Source organism: Hypanus sabinus, chromosome 6 (genome assembly GCF_030144855.1).
Source record: "Hypanus sabinus isolate sHypSab1 chromosome 6, sHypSab1.hap1, whole genome shotgun sequence".
NCBI lineage: Eukaryota > Metazoa > Chordata > Chondrichthyes > Myliobatiformes > Dasyatidae > Hypanus > Hypanus sabinus.
This window is the reverse complement of record NC_082711.1, coordinates 171036853-171058029: the sequence shown is the minus strand read 5'-3', so window position 1 is coordinate 171058029 and position 21177 is coordinate 171036853. Positions and strand designations below refer to the sequence as shown.

Below are 21177 nucleotides of genomic sequence, written 5' to 3'. Positions count from 1 at the left end.
TTTATAAATCAGAGCATTGAGTATAGGAGTTGGAATGTAATGTTAAAATTGTACAAGGCATTGGTAAGGCTGAATTTGGAGTATTGTGTTCAGTTCTGGTCACCAAATTATAGGAAAGATATCAACAAAATAGAGAGAGTACAGAGAAGATTTACTAGAATGTTACCTGGGTTTCAGCACCTAAGTTACGGGAAAGGCTGAACAAGTTTGTTCTTTATTCTTTGGAGCGCAGAAGGTTGGGGGGGACTTGATAGAGGCGTTTAAAATAATGAGGGGGATAGATCGAGTTGATGTGGATAAGCTTTTTCCATTGAGAGTAGGGGAGATTCAAACAAGAGGAGAGGATTGAGAGATAGGGGGCAAAAGTTTAGGGGTAACACGAGGGGGAATTTCTTTACTCAGAAAGTGGTAGCTGTGTGGAATGAGCTTCCAGTAGAAGTGGTAGAGGCGGGTTCGGTATTGTCACTTACAAGTAAAATTGGATAGGTATATGGATAGGAAAGGAATGGAGGGCTATGGGCTGAGTGCGGGTCAGTGGGACTAGGTGAGTGTAAGTGTCGGCACGGACTAGAAGGGCCGAGATGGCCTGTTCCCGTACTGTAATTGTTATATGGTTATATGGTAATATGGTTAAGCACTGAGGTTTCAAAGTTCAAAGTAAATTTATTATCAAAGTAGGTATATGTCACTACTTACTACAAGGAGATTCATTTTCTTGCAGGCATTCACAGTAGAACATACAACAGAATCAATGAAAAACTACACACAGACAGCCAATGTGCAAAAGAAGTAAAAACAGTGCTAATAGATAGATAAGTAATGTGGCAATCCTGGAAATCGGTAAATTGGTTTATTGTTGTCACACGTAATAAGGTACAGTGAGAAGCTTTGTTCTGCGAGGCATCCGTTTCATCACAAGGCTGCACTGAGGTAATATGAGGGGAAACAACTATAGAATGCAGAATATAATATTATACTCAGTCTTTTACCCAGCTTTAGTAATCAAGAAATAGAGAGCACAGGTTTAAGATGACACCAGAAAAATTAATAGGAACCTGAAGAGCATATTTTTTTTAAACACAGAAGGTGTCACATACATGTGGAATGAGCTACCAGAGGAAGTTGCTGAGACAGGTACCATAACAACTTTGAAAGAGAGTTGGACAGGTACAGGTTTCCCCCGCTATCCGAAGGTAGAGAATTCCTGTCGAACCGTTTGTAAACTGAAATGTCGTAAAGTAAAGAAGCAATTTCCATTAACTTATATGGGAAAAATTTCTGAGCATTCCCAGACCCAAAAACTAACCTACCAAATCATACCAAATAAAACATAAAACCGAAAATAACACGAACATATAGTAAAAGCAGGAATGATATGATAAATATACAGCCTATATAAAATAGAAGTATTATATGTACAGTGTAGTTTCACTTAGCAAAATCAGGAAGACAGCGAGCTGAAGTCGATTTAGAGAGAAAAAAAATCGGCACGTACACGCCCATGCATGTACACGCATACAGACGTACGCACATGTGCACACATCTGCCCGCACAAGGCTTTACGGTCACGGTAGTCTTTCTTGGGGTAAACACACGCATAAAGCTTTTTTTCATAAAAGCGAAAATCCTCATTGGTTAGCGAAATCAGGCACTAATGTAGGTCTTTCGTAACAGTGAGCTGTCGTAAAGCGAAGGTTAGAAAAATGGGGGCCACCTGTATAGGGATAGGAAAAGAGAGCTGGACAGGTATACGGGTGGGAAAAGATTTAGATTGTAAAATGCTGGCAAGTGGGACTAGCTTGGATGGGCATCCTATTCAGCAGGGCCAGTCTGGCTGAAAGGCCTGGTTCCATGTTTCATGAAAATATGACTCATCAATCCGGTTCATCACCTCACGTGTGCGCATGTGTGAGAGAGGGAGGGATAGTGAGTAAGAGAGAGGGGGTGAGGTAGGGAGGGAGAGAATGAGAAAAGCGAGGGTGAAGGAGAGATTGAGAGAGAGTGAAACACCATTTGGAGGAGGCACCTAGCTCCCACCATGTAATTGTTAGGGTGGGGGTTTTTATCTTTTACATCTTCCACGGTCCAGTAACTTTCAATTCCCAATGTCAAGGAAGACAGGGAGCTCAAAGCCTATGGCGAGCACTGGTTAGCAAAAGTCTCAAGTCACCTCGTCCGTCACCAGGATGTACAAAAGATCATTGTGAGCCTGTAGCCACCAGAATGACAAACAAAGGTAAAGAATAATCTTGTTACCTTCCCAGGCCAGGGGCCAAACTGAAATACAATATGAAGGAGCCATGATTTCTAAATGCCCTTTTATATAACAGACATTTTGCAAATCTGATCAATCACTTTCAGTTGGCAGGGATTTCTGTCTCTGGCACTTCGCTAATACATTCCAAGAAAGTAACATTTTGACATGAAGTACTGGCGGAGACAGGTTTCTAACTCATTTATAATCTCACAGCAGAGAATGGCCAGAAGAATTCCAACAGTGACTCGATTTTTTACTGAAACCTCTATAAACACCTATGCTTGGGGTTCTGGACTACATACCCTTACATGGAGATCGATTTTAAATTAAGCTCAGTGCCAAAGGGCACTTGTACAATGTGAAACCATAGGAAGGGGGCTAACATCAGAAAACATTTCCTCACACAAACAGCAGGGCTGTAGGAAAGAGAGAGACGGTCGGGTGGAAGAGGCTGCTAGGTAATAGAGGCAAGAGAAACAATCAGAGCTTCTTTTTAAACAGCCTCACCTATTTGAAATAAGAGAAAGGAAGGGAGAAAGAGAGAGGGGGCAGAGGAATGAGAGTGAAAAAGAGAGGGGAAGAGGAGAGAGAAACAGAGGCAGATAATGAGAGGGGAAAGAGGAGAGAAAGAGAGAGGGGAAATGAGAGACAGAATGAGAGAGACTGAGAAAAAGAAAGAAAGACAGTGACAGAGAGAGGAAAAGAGAAAGGGGAAGAGGATAGAGACAGAGAGAGAAAGAAAAAGACAGAAAGAGAGAGAAAAAGAAAGAAAGGATAGAGGGGGAGAAGGGGAGGGAGGGAGAGGGGGAAAGGGGGAGAGGGGAGGGGGAGAGAGAGGGAGAGGGAGGGAGGGGGAGTGGGGGAGAGAGAGAGGGAGAGGGAGAGAGAGAGAGAGATATTCCTTTACAGACAATCCCTCCTATGGTAACAACAAGACTTCATTAACAAGAGCCCAAAGACCCTATTCATTGCCAGGATGTGACAAACTATCCTTCAACATTTCAACCGAAGCTGCCCAAGTGCAAATGCTGTCGTGGGTGGAATCTAGCAAAATATACATCTCATCTCAGTAAGTACTGTTTGCCAAGCTCCACCAGAATGCCAGGGTGGCAATACTTTGGTTGCAAACACAAGGGAATCAGTCCCAGTGACGATAAATGGAGGGTGTAAGAATCTGGCTACTCGATCCATCATGTCTGCTCCACCATTCCACCATGGCTGACTTGCTTTCCCTCTCAACCCAATTCTCCTGCCTTCTCCCTGTAACCCTGACACTCCGAATAATCAAGAATCTATCAGCCTCCGGTTCAAATACACTTGGCCTCCACAACGATCTGTGGTAATGAATTCCACAGATTCACTACCCTCTAGCTAAAGAAACTCCTCCTCTCCTCACCTTTATTCTGAAGGGAAGTCCTACGCTGAGGCTGCACCCTCTGATCCTAGACTATTTTGAACATCCTCTCCACTTCCATTCTACCCAGGCCTTTAAATATTCAGTAGATTTCCATGGGGTTTCCCCTTGTCCACATTCCTCTAAGCTCCAGTGATTACAGGTCCAGAGCCATCAAACACTCCTCATAATTCCGGGATCATTCTCATGGACCTTCTCTGGATCCTCACCAATGCCAACATACCCTCTTCTCGATAAGGGGTTCAAGACTACTCACAATATTCCAAGTGTGCCTTTGTTGTTGATGTTGCTTGTGTTGTTCTGCTGAACAACGTATGCACATTATGTCGGCGTTGGAATGTGTGCGAGCTGCCCCCAGCGCTACCTTATGTTGTGTTGGTTGTTAACACAAAATGGCAGGTGACTGGAGCGTGTTACAATGAAGGTTGGTGTAGGCAGTTAGGGACATTTAAGAGACTCTTAGATAGACACATGAATGATAGAAAAATGGAGGGCTATGTGGGAGGGAAGGGTTAGATTGACCTTATAGGCTAAAAGCCATTGTGTGCAGCACAGACATTGTCAGCTAAAGGGTCTATTCCTGTATGGGACTGATTTTATGTACTTTTGTTAGATGGGGAATGACAACAGGCATCCGATAGGCCAAATGGCCCACTACATCATAATTAAGCAGCACATTCATGCTGACGAAGTGTATATTGTGCCAACACTGGGAGCTGCAGGGCCTGTTCTGTGCTGTAAGGTTCTACGTTCAAGGTTACAACATCAAAGTAGTGAGTATTTATAGTAGATACAAAGAAACACAAGAGAAAAAAAGAAAAATAACACATGACAAAGACAGACAAATAACCAAAGTACAAAAGTCAACAAACTGTGCAAGTACAAAAAAGAGAATAAGTAAATAAGAAATATCAAGAACACAAGTTGTAGAGTCCTTAAAAGTGAGTCATAAGATTGTAAAACCAGGTCAGTGTTGGGATGAATGAAGGTATCCCCTCTGGTTGAGGGGTTATGGTGACCCACTTCCCAGCGCACTCAAACCGGCTCACAAATCGGCGCGCGCCGGCATTGAGGCCGGTCAAAAAAAGTCTGCTTCACCAGCAAGGGGAAAAGCCCGCACGCGGGACGGGACTGTAAATACTTTAAAGCGAGGCCGCGAAGTTTGAATAAAGCTCTTTTGCAACTGCAGCTCATCGACTACGTGTCGTTATTTCAGCACTGCGTGTAGCACACCGCTACAGGGTAATAACTTTCCCAAACCTAGTGGTGAGGCACTCGAGGCTCCTGCCCCCGGCAGCAGTGAAGAGAGAGCATGGCCTGGCTGGTGGGAGTCCTGAGTGACAGACGCTGCTTTCCTGAGACAGTGCTCCTTGTAGATGTGCTCAGTGTCGGGGAGGGCTTTACCCACGATGGACTGGGCCGTATCCATTGCCGTTTCTAGGATGCTCCGTTCAAGGGCATTGCTGTTTCCATACCAGGCTGTTTTGCAACCCGTCAGTATACTCTCCATCATGCATCTATAGCAATTTGTCAAAATTTTAGATCTTTATAAACTTCTCAGGAAGTAGAGGCTCTGCTGTGCCTTCTTTGTGATGGCATTTACGTGCTGGATCCAGGCCAGATCCTTTTAAATGATAACACCAAGGAATTTAAAGTTGCTGACCCTCTCCACCTCTGATCCCCCAATGAGGACCACTGCTTGTAGTCAGTATTCAGTTCTTTAGTTTTGCTGACACTGAGTGAGAGGTTGTGGTTGTGGCACCACTCAGCAAGATTTTCAATCTCCTTCCTATATGCTGATTCATCACCACCTTTGATTCGGCCCACAACAATGGTTGCATCAGCAAACTTCAGCATGGAATTGGAGATTTGCTTAACCTCACAATCGTAAGTACAAAGCAAATAGAGCCGGGGTTGAGCGCACAGCCTTGTGGAGCACCTGTGCTGATGGAGATCGTGGAGGAGATGTTGTTGCCAATCTGAACTGACTGGGGTCTGCAAGTGAGGAAATTGAGGATCCAATTGCACAAGGAGGTACTGAGGCCAACTTTATTGATCATTTCCCAGGGGATCATAGTGATGAATGCAGAGCTGTAGTCAGTGAAGAGCATCCTGATGCATGTCTCTTCACTGTCTGGTTGTTCCAGACTCGAGTGAAGTGCCAATGAAGTAGCACCTGCTGTTGACCTGTTGTGCTGGTAAACAAATTGGAGTGGATCCAAATCACTCCTCAGGCAGGAGCTGATGTGCTTCATCACAATCTTCTTCACAGTGGATGCAAGTGCTAATGGACAATAGTCATTGAGGCAGGTTACCACGTTCTCCTTGTGCACTGTTATAAAGTGAAGCCTCCTTGAAGCAGGTAGGTACCTCAGGCTGCTAACGTGAGAAGTAAGGATATCAGTGAACACTCCAGCTAATTGAGTAGCACAGATCTTCAGTACTCATCCAGGTATCCGGTCTGCGACAGATGCTTTCCATGACTTCACCCTCCTGAAGGATGCTCTCACTTCAGCCTCAAAGACTAAAATCAAAGGGTCATCAGGGGCTGTGGTTGAAAGGTGAAAACTATTCCCATACCTGGTGGTGAGGGACCTAAGGCTCCTGTTCCTTCTTCCCAGTCAAGAGGCAGAATTTACTCCTTTGTGTTCCCTGATAAAGGCTGTAAGTGGAAAGTTAAAGCACTGAGGGTGAGCCACTCAGCCCATTAACCCATGCTACAAAAGACAGACGATCAGAGTGAAAGGTAGTTTCACAAGGATAGCAGGAACAGAGTGAATCACTTGCAGTGGGAATATCTCCAGATCAACCATGGCCAGCCTCAAACAAATGAGAAACCCATGAACTGAACTGCTGTTGAAGTGCTGATTGAGGAAATGAGTCACAGAAGTGCAAAGACCCTCATTAATGAGGCGCTGTACACTGCATTACCTGAGGGCTGGGTTAGCACTTAATCCTTTAATTTTGTTGATAATGGGAACATTTCCTTTTGTACTTTGTACTCGGTATGGAAGAGAATTCCTCTTGCTTCCTTCCTGTCAGCTTGAAAGCACAAAGTTTTGTCGGGGCAGAAAGTAGCACAAGCCAGAACAATCTTCATACTTCGCTGTTCCATATCATCCTGGCAGGCTCTCCGCCTCCAACAATCTGAGCTTGTACTTCCCTGTCTTCAGCTACAGCACATCTCATTCGCTCAGCACCCCAACGCTGGTCAACTCAAAGTTGTTTTCCTGTACGTCAAGCCCCGATCCCAAGTCCCTAAACATCAAACCTCTGATCCAGAGACTCCTCATCCTCGACCCTCATTTCCCTGTTGCTGATCTCAGGCATACTCCTCACTTCTTTTGCCCCAACACCAGCAGCTTTACCCTCAGTCTTCAGAACCCAAAGATTTGAAAGCCTCCCCCTCCCTGAGTCTCACCACCTTGATGGTGGTAACAACCTCTTAAATCAAATTTTTTGGTCAGCTATGTTACTTCTTTGGCTCATCGTAAATTCTTATCCGAATATCTTCCGCTACGTGTTTTTGTTGAAACTGCATTCAAACAGATGCCTTAGCCTCCTCACTCCATCACCCTCTGTACAGCCAAGCAGATGAGAGTACCAGTGGGATGCAACTGGCTGTAGAAAAAAGCCAAGAGCCTCAAGGATGGAGGAGTATAAAGACTGGACATCCATGGTGAAGATGAGACGGAGAGTGCCTGGTAATCAGAAGGGATTCAGACCGATGGAGGGGACGTCGATGAAGTGGGAAGAGACTGGACAAAAGGAGACCGGGTAATGCACATACGAAGAGGAATATTCAGTGGACAGAGCAAGTAGAAACACAGTCTACCAGGACAGTCCTATTTGTGGATTTCAACAAAAGTCATAGAGCACTACAATACAGAAACAGGCCCTTTAGCCCATCTAGTCCATGCCCAATTATTACTGTCCAGTCCCATCAACCTGCATCTGGACCACTGCCCTCCAAACCTCCCATCTATGTACTGACCCACATTTTTCCTAAATTTTGAAATCAACCCTACACCCACCACTTCCAATGGCAGCTCATTCCATACTCTCAGTACCTTCCAAGTGAAAATCTTCTCACTCAGGTTTCCCTTAAATGTTTCATCTTTCACCCTTAACCTATAACCTTGAGCTTTAGTATCACCTAACCTCAGTGAGAAAAACCTGCTTTCATTTACCCTATCTATACAACTCATTATTTTGTATACTTCCATCAAATCTCCCCTCGTTCTTCTATGCTCTAGGGAATGAAGTCCTAGCCGATTCAACCTTTCCCAATCACTCAGGTCCTCAAGTCCCAGCAACATCCTTGTAAATGTTCTCTGTACTCTTTCAATCTTATTGGTATCTTTCCTGTTGGTAGGTAAGAACTCCAAATTAGGCCCCACCAACGTCTTATGCAACTTCAACATAACATCCTGTACTCAAATGCTTTGATTTATGAAGGCCAATTCGCCAAAACCTCTCATTCTGATCCTACCTATCTGTGACATTACTTTCAAGGAAATATGGATCTGTATTCCCAGATCCCTATTGCAGAGATAGAAGCAGGAAGTACGCGGATGGGGTGCTACATGGAGGGGAGTCCTGAATGGGGACCTTGACCTGAGACATTGACATTTTCTTTCCCCTCATGGATAATGTTTGACCTGCCCAGTTCTTCCAGTAGATTATTTATTGCTCAGATTCCAGCACCTCAAGACTCACGCTTCCTTCTTACGATATTAGTTAGCCAGACAATGTTTTGCGTACCCAACGAGTGCTGAAACCAACTGTTTTACTCAGTTCCTAACAAGAGAGACCTTTCATTGTTATTAACACCCTGCGAGTGAGGGGGGAAGGGGATTGTTACTATCGCTGTTTTAGTTGCTCTGGGTCAGGAGGTAGGGGATTCTGGAGTCTGCGCATTTTGTTTCTTTTCTCTTTTATGTCAGGGGTGGGGGTGGGGAGGAGTTGATATTTTTTCTTTCATCAATTCCATTGATCTTCCTGTATTTCATGGCTATCTGGAAAAGACTAATATCAGGATTGTATTGTACATCGCATACTTTGACAATAAGTAGAAAAAAAAATGAACCTTTGAATGACCCAGAGAGCCATTAAACAAGCTTGTACTCAATGTTCTGAAGGGCCAGACTGAGGGAACAGTACAGCAGCTCAATGCTTTCTCAATTTCTGTTCTTCCACGGGAATGCCAAAGTAGGAAGTCAAATCGTTACCAGAACCCTCCAAGAACTTTTTATAGGAGGTGCTATGTGATACACTTCATCACTTTATAAACAGATCAGCGTTCTCCCAGTAAAGCCCTGAGCCTCACGTTGCAGTTTTACAAGAATCAGATGCAGTGCTCTGTGTCATTCTGCAGCCAAGGTACAGTTGTGGCTTCTTAAGGAGATTAATAAATAAAATATTATAAATAAATGGGATGGCACTGTGCCTCACAGTGGTTAGCACAATGCTTTATAGTGCCAGAGCCCTAGGTTCAAATCCTGCCACTGTACATTCTCCCGTTCACTGTGTGGGCTTTTACTGGCTGGTCCGTTAAATGACAATTCATCATTGTAGACTGCCCTGTAATTAGACTAAGGTTAAATTGGCAGTGTGGCTCAAAGGGCTGGAAGAACCTATTCTGCACTGTACCTCAATAAATAAATTGGTAAATACGGTCTCCATTCAATCAGCGTTTAAGAGGGATGGCAGCACTCGTTTTATGCTCTAAATCAAAAACACCCTATGTGACGTGAGTGACTTCTCATGACCTGATGGAAGGTCTTGGTCTGAAACATTGACTCTTTATCATTTTCCATAGACCCGCAGAGTTCCTCCAGCATCTTGTGTCTGTTTCTCTGGATTTCCAGCATCTGCAGAATTTCCTGTGTTTACGAGCGTCTTCTTTTTAACCTTGCGGGGGAAAATGAGGCAAAGCATTTCTTCTTTCCGTGATAGACAACGAGGCACATTGGCGATGGTGCTATGGGTGGATTCATGCGAAGAACATGACAGCAAAGTAGGTAGGGGAGAAATCTGACAGCATGGAGGAAAAAAACACAACTGTTTTCCCATCAAGAGTCTTTATGAGGAACAGTCCATGGAGAACAACCACAGAATTATTGAACAGAGTCACAGGCCCTTCAGCCCACCTTATCAATTATGACCAAGCCAGTCCCCTTTGCCTGCATTTGGCTTTTATCCTCTAAACGTTTTTTATCCGTAATCCATTTATCCAAATGTCTTTTTAACGCTGTTTCTTTTTATTTATTCTTATTTAGAGATACAGCAACGAGCCTGTGGGTGCCCAATTACAGCCACATGGCCAATTAACCTACAAGCGCTGGAAGAAACCCATGCATTCATGGGGAGAACGTACACGCTCCTGTAGACAGCAGCAGAATGGAACCCGGGTCTTCTACACATGAACTTAACCAAATGCCTTTTAAAAGTTGTTATTGTACTTGCCTCAAACACTTCTCGTTGTGCAGGGTTCCCACCCTAGGGTCCACTGACCCCTCGGTTAATGGTAGGGGAGGCATGGCATTAAAAAGGTTGGGATCCCTTGCTCGATCCGCTCACTTCATACATACAATACCCTCTGCGTTAAGAAGTTGCCCCCAAGTCCCTTTTAAATCTTTCAACTCTCAACTTGAAGCTATGCACTCTGGTTATTAATTCCCCTTCCCTGGGAAAAAGACTGTGTGCATACACCTCTTTAAGGTCATTGATCAGTCTCCTGTACTCTAAGGAATAAAGTGCCAGCTTTCTCAGCCTCTCCCCTATAATCCAGGTCCTTGAATCCTGGCAGCGCTCTCAAATGCATTTACAGAATGATACAGTGCAGAACGGCTATGCAATGCTCTGAAAGTGATGCCAATCAGAACCACTCCTTTTGCTCTTGACCCTAGAAGTTTCTTTTTGCAAGTGTTTCACCGTTCCTGCTGTGTCCCATTAACCGCAATATCTGTGAAGCAACCTCTAAGTTAAGACAGAGATGAATGAATTGCAGACATTTATGGGACAGAGAAGGGACACCATATTAATACTAGCCAAATGTGCTCATTAATCACAGTTCCTGGCTATTGGTCCATAGTCAGGTGAGTTATGGCAACTTAAGTGATCGCTGAGTACATTTTGACTGTGGCAGAGTCTCTGGACTCTGAACTTGTTAGCTAGGAAGTCATTTTAGGGCCTGAAGTCACTTCACATTGTTAAGTTTGTTCAACTCTGCAAAACCGGCTTTTTGTTCAGTTACTCATAAACACAAGAGATTCTGCAGAAGTTGGAGATCCAAAGCGATAAACACAAAATGCTGGAGGAACTCAACAGGTCTGTCAGCATCTGTGCAGAGGAATAAAGAATCGACATTTCAGGCTGAGACCCTTCATCAGGACTGATCAGGGTTGTATTCAGTTTCTTGCTCACGTCTAACTGAAGTTGCTTGGTGTGTGACAAGAGGCAGAAGGAATGCGAACACATAGCGCCTGTAATATTTTATAGGTACACAAACACACTAGGTGGTCACTTTATTAGGTACAGGAGGAATGTAATCAAGTGGCCATTGAGTATACATTCGTGGTCTTCTGCTGCTGTATGTCGCCTGTCCACTTTAAGGTTCAAAGCGTTACATGTTCAAGATGCTCTTCAGCACACACTGTTGTATCGCATGGTTGTTAGAGTGACAGATTACTCCAATCTGGCCATTCTTCCCTGACCACTCTCCTTAACAAGGTATTGTCACCCACAGAAGTGCAGCTCACTGTTTACTTTCTTTTTTCTCTCACCATTCTCTGTAAACTCCAGAGACTGTTGTGTGTGAAAAATCCCAGGAGACCAGTGGTTTCTGAGATACTCAAACCACCCCGTCTGGCACCAACAAAGTCGCTTACATCATGTTTCTTTCCCATTCTGATCTTCGGTCTGAACAACAAATGAACCTCCCAACCATAAATGCATACGTTAATACACTGAGCTGCTGCCACACGATTGGCTGATCATTAACGAGCAGGTGTACAGGCACGCCTAATAAAGTAGCCATTGAGTGCATTTAGGATGACTGTAATAATGGTAGGTGGTTAGATGCCCCTGTAACGTGGCAGTCAAGCCCAGACGCAAACTGATTTACAGGGAGGGTGCCACTCCATCAGAAGAACTAAAAATGCATATTGTTCTAGTCTGACCCTGTGTACTATGCAGCTGCTAACCACAGCAACGAAACCAATACTTTCATATCAAACAGCTTTAGCAACAAAAATATCCCATTCAAATTTTACAGTACTGCACGTAGACTATTATTAGGATCATTCAGTGAAGCGACTATGCAAATGAACTCAATATATGGATTTATTCTAAAAGATTGTTAATCGCATTAAGTCAACAGTCAAGGTCACGCTCCCGAATCAACAGCAAGTTCAAACTCAATTCATATTCCTAACCTATGGAGCTGATTCCACAACCCGCAGGCCCACTTTCAAGAACTCTGCAACTCATGCTCTCAATATTATTCATTTACTTATTATCAGCTTTTTTTTGTATTTGTGCAGTTTGTCTTTTTTTGTACATTGGTTGGTTGCCAGTCTTTGAGTGTAACTTTTCTATCTTACTTCTCTGTTCTGCTGGGAATGCCCACAAGAAAACACATCTCAGGGTTGTATATGGTGACATAATGTACTTTGTTAATAAGTTTACTTTGAACTTTGATATCCCACTGACCCGACTCTGGGGTACTATGGAATAAAATATTCAACCGCTGCATGTCCACGCCAGAAAATCATCCATTTATTATGATTTTATTGCAATGCCTGCTGACATTTTGTTTCCCTAAGAAATACCCTGTTAAGGGCACTCCAATGGCAAGTTAAACTTTTAAACACTTAGGACGCATCTAAAGGGAGGTTGCGAAATGTCCCAATGAGGGAGCAGCTAAGGCCCGTGGTCACTTAAACGCTTCCAAATGCATCCCTAATTAGTGAAGACTTCAAATGAGACACCATCCAGACCTGGTCCACACTGCTTCCTGCTGTGACCCTCAGGATTCAGTTAGTTCCGCATTCCACCAATAACATATATCACAAAAACTCTGGATCTTAAACTCATGACCCTGCCTTTGTTCATTAAACTTGGGTCAACATTTCTCATCTTTTACTGCTGCTGTTTCACAAGTTTATGACTGCTTGTTTTATTATAAAGGTGCCAGTAACATTATACTGTTTTCATAAACATGCACCTTGCAGCTGCATCTTTGGGGAAGTGGGAAGTATTCTGGTGATGAGAGCAGGAGAAGATCATTAAGTTGTGAAGGTCTCGGGTTGTGCTGCTTGTTACAGAGCTCCTAGCCCCTGCCATGCTCTTGCAGTCTCCGGATTTATAAGACTGGTCTGTTTCTGGATGTGGATCATCTCCTTGTTGGGCATTTACTGTCCGTCTGTAGTTGCCCATGAGAAGGTGGTGGTGATCCAAAGCTAGCAACAATCAAGGAATGGGAATTTGCAGACCGTGGCCCCATGCTCCTGAAACCCTTGTCCTTGGTAGCAACGGTTGAAAGTTTGGGCAAAAGGTTGAAGGTTGCCACAAAACAGCAAATTTCACAACATTATCACATAATGCCAGTGACATTACACTATCGTAAATAAACTTGCAACTCTCATTTTATGTCAACCTGTGAAGCTTCATGCCATGCCACTCAGGGAGTTGTGCTCATGTTATTTTGTGACCGTATGTATGTGCTGTGTGTGACTGTACTGATGTACTGTGCTTTTTATGTTGGCCACAGTGTGAACAATGTCTCATTTAGATGTGTGTGTGTGTGTGTATTATTATTATTCAGGAAAAAACAGCATCTGCAGAATCTCCGGTGTTTATGTCTAAACAGAGGGCCACTATTCATTGAAACATTAAGTCCCAGAGGAGTCGTCGGGGCGCTGTCATGCACTGATCTTTTTGGTGATTGCTCATTGCACAGCGTGTCTTGGGCATCTGAAACCTGGTTGGGCCCATCCAGGTTTCTGGAGCCGGCTGGATTCGAACTCGGGAGCCTTCGCTCCGAAGTCCGGTGCTGATGCCACTGCGCCACCAGCCGGCCAGTATTCACATACGTGCTCAAATGATGATAATCTAGAACTTGAACTTGAAAGAACACGAGGATGATGACACAGTGATGGGGATAGTGGGCAGAGGTGGCGAACCTTTTGCAAGCCTGTTGATTGATTACCAAATACCAAATTGATGATACTCTTCTTAAAATATTCTCGAGTATGCCTACAAGAAAATGAATCTCAAGGTTGTATTGGTCGCAAATACTGTATATACTTTGATAATAAATTTACTTTGAACTTTGAATGCTATGCTAATTTTGAGCAGAGATCATTATTGATTTATGAAATGCTAACAATAATTATGGACTTCTGAAAAGAAAAAGGATGAGTTGTGTTCTTATTAATGTGTATTCATTGCTTTACTGTTAATAAAAGTATAACAGAGACAGACTAAAATATATGAAGCATTTTAGAAAACTTGTTCAAAAATTAGTAATCTTTTAAAGAGACGGTTGAAAAATAACAATTTCTCAGTAGTATAGCTACAGCCACTGTTCACTATCCAAATACTGGTATGTCCACCAGGTCTGCAAGGTATTCAAATGTCACATGTCCTCGCAGCCACTAGTTGGTACTAAATTGGCATGAGACATTTCCAGTGAAACCATCTCACTGCTCTCGGATTGTAAAAAAAAATCATTTGTGACTTGGTTTGGCAATAAATATAATCATTATGTATCTTTTTATTATGGGTAGAGATGATTGAATTGAGGGGTGCCACTGCTTTCTCTGTGTCTTCAAAATTTTTGTGCATGCCATTCTTGGGCACACTTGCCATAGGTTTACCACCCTGTACCAAAGGGTGTTGAGGACCTGTTCTGCAAGTGAAATAACCACATTCTCTAATGAAAAGACATAGTCACAGTTGAACAAATAAATACTAGTTCATAATCTCTGAGCAGCTACTTTAAGTCTCACTCTGAACAGTTACCACTTGTCAGTGGTTCTAGTTTGAAACCGTCATCCATGCAATCTTCGCTAAAGAGTGGGGAGGTGGGGTGCTCGTTCTTTACAAGAAAACCAGGTCACGTGACACAAGACACCAATGCCCCGCCCTGCCCGTTATTACAGTGTTCCCAAAGCCAAGCCATCAACCTGTTCCAATACTCCCTTGTTAATAAATTACCACTGACCTCGTCCCTCAAGGTGACTATCAAGGCCTGACCAATCCCACAAAATGAAATTAATTCCTCAATTGAATAAGCTTCAAGGTTAAAAGCCACTGTTCTCTGCTGGGTATGGCACCAATTAGCATTGAAAGTTGAAATTAAGTTTATTATCCGAGTACATATATGTCACTACACACCACCCTGAGAGTCATCCTCTTACAGCCATTCACAGTAGATACAAAGAAACACAACAGAACCAGCGAAAGCTACACACAAAGATGGACAAACAACCGAAGGTGCAAAAGAAAACAAACTGCGCAAATTCAAAAGTCAATTAATTAATTTGACTGAGAGCATGAGTTGTAGAGTCCTTAACTGTGAGTTTGTAGGTCGTGGAATCTGCTCATCGTTTAGGTGAGTGAAGTTATCCACGCTGGTTCGGGAGCCTCATGGCTCAAGGGTAATAATAACTGCTCCTGAACCTGGTGGTGTGGGACCCAAGGCTGCTGCCCCTCCTTGCCGATGGTAGCAGCGAGAAGAGAGCATGGCCTGGATGTGGGATCACGATCAGGAAGGAGCTACAGAAGTCTTGGGTGGAGCCAAACGTATTGAGCTAAGACAGGTGGATGGATTTAAGGCAGCTTTCACCCATACACCTGCTGGACAGCTTAACGCAGGGGTTCCCAACCTCTTTTATGCCATGGACACCAGCTTGGGAAGCCCTGGCTTAATGAATTGAATGGCAGACTCCTCCTAAGATAAACTTCAGGATTTTGGGAATTCCAGTAGCTGGGAATCACAGATTCGAGCACAGTATAGACAGAGAACAAGCACCAACTTCCGAATCAACGAAGTTTGTCCTTCTCATCATTTACATTGCTGTTTAAAATCTGCACATTCCACTCTCTTAACTCACTCTTACCTTGCCAAACTGCTCAAAGTACTGCTTTACGTCATCCACTACTGTGTTCGCAGATAATCCGCCTACAAATATTTTCTTTGTTCGAGTGACCATCTGGGAAAAGATTAAAAAAAAAGTTTAGTTTTTATAATTTACTGAAGAGAAGTTTGATTACTCTAGATATAACCCATCCAAGGAACATGTCATGATGCACAGACACTCCATTGTTCAAGCTCAGTCAAGTCAGCTCTCTTAAATTAGAAAATATTCAGAAAGAGAATGAAATAAAAGGTATTTTAAATTTTCAGACTGAAATGACTGTAGGATAAATTCCAGAACAGGAGTGATATTTATGGAGGAGGGGTCCCCAACCTTTTTTATGCCAAGAACCCTGACCATTATCTGAGGCAGGCATGGAGCCCAGGTTAGGAACCCCCACTACAGAATCATAGAAAGTACAAACACAGAAACAGGCCCTCTGGCCTATCTAGGCCATGCCAAAACTATTAATCTGCCTAGTTCCATCGACCTGCGCCTGGACCATAGCCTTCCATATCCCTTCCATCCATTTACCCAACTTCCTCTTAAATAAACACACATCAACCACTTCTGCTGACAGCTCATTCACACCATCCTCTGAGTAAAGAAGTTCTCCCTCATGTTCCCCTTGAACAATTCATCCTCCACCCTTAACCTATGACCTCTAGTTCTAGTCTCACCCAAAGCAACACACACAAAACGCTGGAGAAACTCAGCAGGCAACATCTATGGAAATGAATAGAGTCGAAGCTTCCGGCTGAGACCCCTCTTCAGGGCCGGAAAGGAAGAGGGCAGAAGCCAGAACAAGAAGCTGCGGGTGGAGGAGTAGGATAGCAAGAAAGCAATAGGTGAAGCCAGGTGGGCGGGAAGGGTAAAGGGCTGGAGAGAGGACAGTAGGAGAAAAGGATGGAGGAGGGAACCCAGGGGGAGGTGATAAAAAACTATTTGACAAAGACCAGCTGAAATGCAAACACTCGTCAAGAAACACACAGCAGCAGCGTCGTGACGCGAGGACAGTGGAGCAAGAAGGAGCCTAAGTGAGGGTGGAAAGGTTGGACAGCAAAATAATGACTGAATTATAGAATCACAAACACAAGAGATTGTGCAGATGCTGGAAATCAAGTCGACACACACAAAATGCTGGAGGAACTCAGAAATTCAGACAGCGTCTATGGAGGGGAAAAAACAGTCAATATTTCAGGCTGAGAACTTGCATCAGGACTGGGAAGGAAGGTGGAAGTGGGGGGAGTGGACAGAGAACAAACTGGTAGGTAGGTGATAGGTGAAGCCAGGTGAGGGGGGGGGGGAAGGAGAAAATGAAGTGAGATAGATGGAAAAGGTAATACAGTCCTAGAATATTTGTCTACCACATTGCTGGCATGTGCACCGTGTACTGAATACTGTCCTTCAGTGCTACAAGGTTCCTTCACACTCTCTGAAACAGGGGCTCCCAACCCTTTTTAATGCCATGGACCCCCACCACTAACCAAGGGGTCCACGGACTCCAGGTTAGGAACCCCTGCTCTAGAGGAACAAAAGCTCTATCCTTTGACTGCCAATTTTATCCCATCCTTACATTGCTGATGGAAAGTCGGGCGAAGGAAGCTGCCACTTGGCGAAGTGCAGTACCAGGCTGGAGTTGCTGGCACCCTTTGGAGGCCATCTTGCCAGGCAGGAGAAGAACATGTCTTTGCATGTCTGAATCTGACAAGTTCACTCCATGCCTTCCAAGACATCCACAATACCCATGTATCAGGAGCCAAGAGGAAACACCATTAAAGCATGTTCACAGACAACTCAAAAGACACGGACAAGGAGCAGTGGCAAGTGAGGCAGAACAGAGATCATGATGGACCAACACACATTCAAAAGAGACAGTGGATGCCCCAGGGACAGATCTTTGCCCTGATGGGAGTGAGAAGTTCACTCCATCCCGGCACCCAAAGCAACAGTAGTTGTTACACTTGTCTAGAGTTACATACATCTAAGAAGGTCAAGAGACAGGATCTTCTGCCCACACATCATACTCTGTTCAGACAATGCCACACCATCTTGTGTGTCAACGTAGCCTCAAAGACAACAACTTCTTTGAACGTTCTCAAGGCACAGAAAGTGCAATATAATTTCCCTTTTTCACCTTCTCCATATCTGTCCAACGAATCTCTATAGAAACTTTAGTCTTCATTTTTCTCGAGTAAGTCAAAATCCAAATCAGAATCATGTTTAATATCACTGACATATGTCATGAACTTTGTTATGCAGCAGCAGTACATTGCAATGCCTAACAATAAAAACAGTAAATTACAGCAAGTTTCTATTTAAAAAGTTAAATTAAGTACTGCAAAAAGATTTTTAAAAAAAACAGCTGTAAGGTTGTGTTCAATCACAAACAAGAGAGATCATGATGTCCTGCCGAAGGGTTTTGGCCTGAAACATCCACTGTACCCTTTTCCATAGATGCTGCCTGGCCCGCTGAGTTCCTCCAGCATTTTGTGTGTGCTGTTTGTAAGGCAGTGCTCATGGGTTCAATGTCTATTCAGAAATCTGATGATAGAGGGGAAGAAGCTATTCCTGAATAGTTTCCCAAACTGCTCAGTCCTTCCTGGTAGGAACTATCTCTCAGGGTTGGTATAATTCCCGAAAATCTTTCTTTCTACTTTCACAACAACCACCAAACCATCACCCTGTTGTAATGCTAGCAGGACTGGGCACCCTCCCACCTCCTCCCCACACACACAAACATATTTTAACCTAAAACATTCCATAAACCCAAGAGATTCTGTAGATGCTAGAAATCCAGAGCAATACACATAAAATGCTGGAGGAGCTCAGCAGGTCAGGCTGTATCAATGGCAAGGACGTAGATAGTTTATGTTTCGGTCTTCCCCCTTCCTTTCCAGCCCTGATGAAGGGTCTTGGCCTAAAATGTTCCTTTCCACCGATGCTCCCTGATCTGCTGAGTTCCTCCAGCATTTTGTGTGTGTTGACATTTCTCTTCACAAATACCATCATACTCAGTCAGTATTTTACAAAACAATGTTATTTTTATTTCTGCTTTACCAGCATCTACAGAATTTTAGTCTTACAAAGGGAGTTCTGTTGACATAATTGAAACGTGACATATACGAAAAACTTGGATTCCAATGACAACATTTCATTCAATGTTGCAGTGAAACCTGTTTTCTCAGAAAGCCTGACATAATGAAAAGTTCAGAAGAAAATTATTATCAAAGTATGCATATGTCACCATATACCACCTTGAGATTCATTTTTGTGCGGGCATTTGCTGTAGATGTGAAGAAACACAATAGAATCAAATGAAAAACTACACACAAAGACAATGAATGTGCATAAGAAGACAATCTGTGCAATTACAAAAAAAAACACAATGGATAATAGTGAGAATATGAGTTGCAGAGTCCGTGAAAGTGAGTCCACAGGGTTTAGGACAGGCCAAGAACAAAAGGGACAGATGCAAGATGCTTGGGCCAGATACCAATGCGGTTCTGGTCCAACCAAATTGGAGGGCGAATGGAAACAGGAAGGGCAAGCTGAAACACAAGTAGCAAAGTTTTGGATGCAAACTTTAACCCACTGATTTTTATCCAGGTTCTGTATCCCAGGGTCCTCATGGCTTAGACATCACCTGTTGAAATACTTGGAACTTTACCCACTTTTCAACAACTGGAGACCATGGTTGCCTGTCCCAGAGGGACCAGACAGCCAGTGGAATTAGACTGGTTTAGATGAGTACATTCCAAGGAAGAGGGTGTGTGTAAGCAGTCAGAATGAAACTCTGACTGAAGTAATCCATAACAGGACACTTACAATGGAATCACAAATTATGAATGACCTGATTTACAGAAATCAAACTTTATTGCAAATTCTCCCTTACATTTTTAATGTATTTTTCAAGCTAATAATTAGAATAGTAAAATATTTAATGGCATTCCTTAATGCATGGGTACTTAGCCCACTGCTCTACTTTCTCAACATCTTTGACAGTGTGACTAGACGCAACTCAAACACCATTTATAAATTTGCTGACGACACAATTATTGTCGGCAGAAATCCAGATGGCGACGAAGAGACATACAAGAGTAAGACAGATCAGCTGGTTGAGTGGTGACACACCAACGAACATGCACTCAACGTCAGTAAGACCAAGGAATTAATCGTGGACTTCAGGAAGGGGAAGTCAAGGGAACGCACACACCAGTCCTCATTGTGGGATCAGAAATGAGAACTTTCAGGTTCCTGGGTGTCAGCATCTCTGAGGATCTATCCTAACATATTCACGCATTTATCTAAAGAAAACACAACAGTAACTATATTTCATAAGGAGTTTTCGGGGGGGGGGGGGGAATTTGGTATGTCACCAAAGACACTCGCAAATCTAAGGGGCACCATGGAGACCATTCTGTTTGGATCACCTCCTGGTATCGAGGGGCCACTGCATAACATCAGAAAAGGGTGCAGAAAGTGTTAAACTAGTGCCCAGCTCCACCATGGGCACTAGCCTCCCCAGGATCAAGGACACCTTCAAAAGACAAAGCTTCAAAAAGGTGGGATCAATCATTTTCCCTTTACTTTTGCAGTATTTATTTAATTTAATTTTGTTTTTATATACACTTATTGTCATTTATAGTTTTCATTACTATGTGTTGCAATGTAATGCTGCAGCAAAATGACAAGTTGCATGATATATGCCAGTGACGTTAAATATGATTCTGATCCTGACTGGATATTCACTCAGTGGCTGCTTTATTAACCACAGGAGTTCAAGGTTCTATCCACCTTAAGGTTTGGCGAGTTGTACATTCAGAGATGCTCTTCTGCACCCTACTGTTGTAACGTGTGGTTATTTGAGTTACTGTCGCCTTCCTGTCAGCTTGAACCACTTTGGCCATTCTCCTCTGACCTCTCCCATTAACAACGCATTCACACCGACAGAACTGCCACTCTCTGGATGACTTGCTGGTTTTCGCACAATTCTCTGTAAACTCTGGAGACAGTTGTGTGTGAAAACCGCGGGAGATCAGCAGCTTCCGAGATACTCAAGCCACCCCATCTGGCACCAACAATCATTCCACATCATTCACATTCCTTCCCCGTTCTGATGTTGGTCTGAAACTGAACCTCGTGACTATGGTCACATGCTTTTATGCATTGAGTTGCTGCCACATGAATGGCTGATTATAGATATTTGCACGATCCAGCAGGTGTACCAAATAAAGTGGCCGCTGAGCACAGAATAAATTCCATTGGGTTAATTATGGGTTATGTAGGGGTGATTAATGAATGAGAAGGAAGAATTATAGTAAGTGTAAAGGAGGGGTATAAAAAAGTTGCTCACTCAT

The 21177-nt window shown here is 43.4% G+C and overlaps 1 protein-coding gene across 11 annotated transcripts in view; it reads right to left on the bottom strand.

The window, feature by feature from the left end:
• Nucleotides 1–21177, bottom strand: part of msi2b (musashi RNA-binding protein 2b) — a 642445-nt gene that overhangs the window by 437173 nt on the left and 184095 nt on the right. For all 11 annotated transcript variants that reach the window (XM_059973518.1, XM_059973517.1, XM_059973521.1 and 8 more), the window contains exon 6: nucleotides 15800–15892. In XM_059973518.1, the coding sequence (XP_059829501.1) occupies nucleotides 15800–15892 (93 nt within the window). The remainder of the gene's footprint in view (nucleotides 1–15799; nucleotides 15893–21177) is intronic.